This window comes from Crocuta crocuta, unplaced genomic scaffold (assembly GCF_008692635.1).
Source record: "Crocuta crocuta isolate KB4526 unplaced genomic scaffold, BGI_CrCroc_1.0 scaffold488, whole genome shotgun sequence".
Lineage (NCBI taxonomy): Eukaryota > Metazoa > Chordata > Mammalia > Carnivora > Hyaenidae > Crocuta > Crocuta crocuta.
In genome coordinates, this window is record NW_027530995.1 from 304,863 (window position 1) to 308,334 (window position 3,472).

Below are 3,472 nucleotides of genomic sequence, written 5' to 3' on the forward strand. Positions count from 1 at the left end.
AATAATACTTTTTAAAATGGAAATGTTTACTTGCATTGCTAAATTCATAGCTTTATAACTAGTAAAAGCAAAAGACTGTTATCTTCCAAAAGTACATTTTAATTAAGATTTTGATCTGTTTTTTATTTAATTAAATACGTTTTTCTCAGTTTTATGTTAGCAATATATAATATACTTCTGTTTAAAAATCACCAAAAAGTGTTTAATCTTCTGCAGATTTTTTCCTGTGCTTAATAATATNGAAGATGACCCAAAATATAACAAATACAATTGTGTATTTCATATTCTGTGTGTGAAGTCTGTTTCTTCTTCTTTCTGTGTTTATATATATTTGACTTCAACCAATCAATTCTTTGAAAACTATCAAACTACTTTAAAATAAGATATAGAGCAAGTAAAACAACTGCTTATTTATTAAATTATTTACTTTCCAGAAGATTTTCTTGGTGACGTGTAGAAACAGTGTTAGAACTATAAATTGCTTCAGTTTCAGTGCACATGCTGAAATTGAGTTTATTTAAAAAACTGAATCCTGAAGAAATAAATTGTAGTTTTGAAAACACAGAATTCCAAACACTGAAAATCTGGAGGACTGAATCTGACAAGTAGTTGAATCGACATGATAAAAGGAGACCTTTCCTAAAACCCTTACACTATGCTAGGAGGACAGAATATATTGACCGGCATCAGCTGTCCCTAAGCTTTCCCTTTGTAAAAATGTAGAGATCTACTCTATGATAATTTTGGAATCTTAGGTGATTGTTTTTAAAGTCATTTTCATACTTTGAAAGGAAGCCATTAAATGAACACTACATTTTTGACTCATTAATAATTTTATCATATCTAGTTCATCTTCAGACTTTCCAGGAACTTAGCAAAATATACTAGGTAAACTCTATCATTGTACATAATATAAATACATAAGGTTACATTTTCCATAGGAACAGAATTAGAAGTCTCCTAATGGAATTTTTTAAAATACATGAACTGATCATAGTAATTGATCATGAAATTTAGCTGGACAAGGAGGGAAATGAAGAGGATATACAGTGAGGTGTTGGAAGGTGAGGTGATCAGTAGATTAAGGAGGAGGATATTTGGACTTGGAGTGCTGTAGGGATGCACTAGAAATACAGAAAGTGGTAGTTGAGAAGTGGGATGCTTGAAGGGCTTACAGCCTTTGGAGATGACAAGGTTAAGCATATGACCACAGGAATAGGAGAAGAAGAGAACCTCAAGAAACTCAGTGACCAGAGTATTGGAGGTTGAATATTGAAGTCCCCAAGAATTATGGCACAAGTGGTGTTTAAGTCCTTACATTTCAACCCTGGCACTACATACTTCCCAACTGTGTGTCCTTTGGCCAGTTACACAACCTGTCTCAGTTTCTTCATCTGATAAAATGAGGGTAATGATAATATATTTCTCATAAGTTTAAGAATTAAACAATTTAATACTTATAAAACCACCTTAGACAATATTGACACATGAGTTAGTACTATTGTCATGATCATCATTATCACGGTTATGATCTAGTCCTGTGTGAGATTTGCTTTTCATTTAAAGTTTATTTAGTGATTATTGTATGCAACACATTGTGCTTGGTATCCTTTTTAAACTTCTGTATGATTTGCTTTGGCTCTTGTGTGCTTCAAGAATTTCAACTTGATCAAAAATAATACACTGAAGCCTCACCAAAAAGATATCCTTGAAGTCTGTGCCATGAGTTCTCCTTGCTTAAAGTAAAATGCTATTGGGGTGCCTGGGTGGCTCAGTTGGCTAAGCATCCGAATTCAGCTCAAGTCATGATCTCACAGTTCATGGATTCGAGCCCCGTGTCAGGCTCTGTGCTGACAGCTAGCTCAGAGCCTGGAGCCTGCTTCTGATTCTGTGTCTCCCTCTCTCTCTGACCCTCCCCTGCTCATGCTGCCTCTCTCTCTCAGAAATAAATAAAACATTTAAAAATTTTTAAAGTAAAATGCTGTTTAGGAAGAATATAGACCTAGAGGGAAACAGAATAGGTCAAAGCAGCGATTACTTGAATCTGGAATCTAGACTTGTTTGCAACAGCGAAAGAGATGCTTGGGGACAGAGCCAGCTATAGGCCCTAAAAGGGAATGTAGCCATATTGCTGAAGCATGGTGGTGGATCCAAAATGTATTGTGACAGGAGTTAAGAGACAGCAAAAATGGAAAGTTAGCATTACAGTGTTCCAACATGAAACAGTGGGTTGATGTCCTTGCAGGCAGGTTAAATGCAAGAGGCTACTGTCTTGGAGATTGGCTATCAAGATGTAAACACTTGGGCATTGGAGAACAAGACTGAAGATGAAGTAAAATTCCTAAAATAATGATACTCTTTGTAAAGGACCATACACTTAAAGTCTAGGGCTCCTAAGAAAGTAAAACCTAGGCTATTATTAACTATTTATAAAAGAATGCCTTAAAATTACATTATCATCTGGCCAATTGCCACAGGCAGTTTCACCTTCTGGCTCAAAACACACATTTTTCATCTACACAAATGCCAACCATAACGTTGCATATGCGTGAGTGTGTTTTGCAGACTGTAGCTAAAAATCAGTGTTAAGTTTGAGCAGACATGGGGAAGGAAAACAATGTGATGTGAATTTTGTTCTCTGTGTTTAGGCAAGCTACGACCTATATCTATGCCAGTGGAATATAATTGGGTAGGGGACTATGAAGATCCAAATAAGATGAAGAGAGATAGTAGAAGAGGTAAGTGTTCTAGAATTTCAGTGTAGGCTGGGTTGTTGGAACAAAAAGCAAATTTATATGTTCTTTAAATAGGATGTTATGGCTTCAGTGGAAAACTTCATTCTGTCATTGACTTTATGATACACCCAAACCACCTCAGACCAGCATTTGACTATCTTGATATATTATTAAATAGATATCTTCTCTGAATGTCTCTTAAGGGATTCAGGGTAGATAAGCACAGTGTTAAAAAAATAAATATCTGATTGTTATTTGAAAATTACAATTTGAAAAACAAGGTCAGAAGTGTGAAACTGCATAAAAGAGTTAAGCTCAGTGAATAGGAAGAGTTTGTAATCAGTCCCCAAATGGTCTGCAATGCAACCTAATTACTTTTGTATTAGTAAAATCTTAAAATGAACATTGACATACATGAGTTTACTAATGGAAACTGGGCCACTGACTCTAATGAAAACCATATAGAAATGGAAAAAAAATGCTTTGCTTTTTTTTTCTCTTCTGTTTGCTGTTCAGGGTTATCTTCTTACTTGGGGGTGGGCTACACTTGAAGTATCTACCAAAAGTAAGTTTTTATGTTCACTTATCCTGCTATTGAGGTGAGCCGTAAAGAGTGCCACTGAAAGTTTCACTACTAAGTGGGATTCGACCAACTGTGGATATGGTGGGCTACTTCCGCTTTCTGAAATAGAGAGCCATAAAGCTGTAGTTAAAATAAAACAAAGCAAAAAACTATT

General features: G+C 35.3%; 1 protein-coding gene across 1 annotated transcript in view; it reads left to right on the top strand.

Annotated features, from left to right (window-relative positions):
• Positions 1 to 3,472, top strand: part of CNKSR2 (connector enhancer of kinase suppressor of Ras 2) — a 231,532-nt gene that overhangs the window by 142,197 nt on the left and 85,863 nt on the right. Inside the window, exon 12 of the mRNA XM_077770516.1 lies at positions 2,649 to 2,738. Coding sequence (XP_077626642.1) covers positions 2,649 to 2,738 — 90 coding nt within the window. The remainder of the gene's footprint in view (positions 1 to 2,648; positions 2,739 to 3,472) is intronic.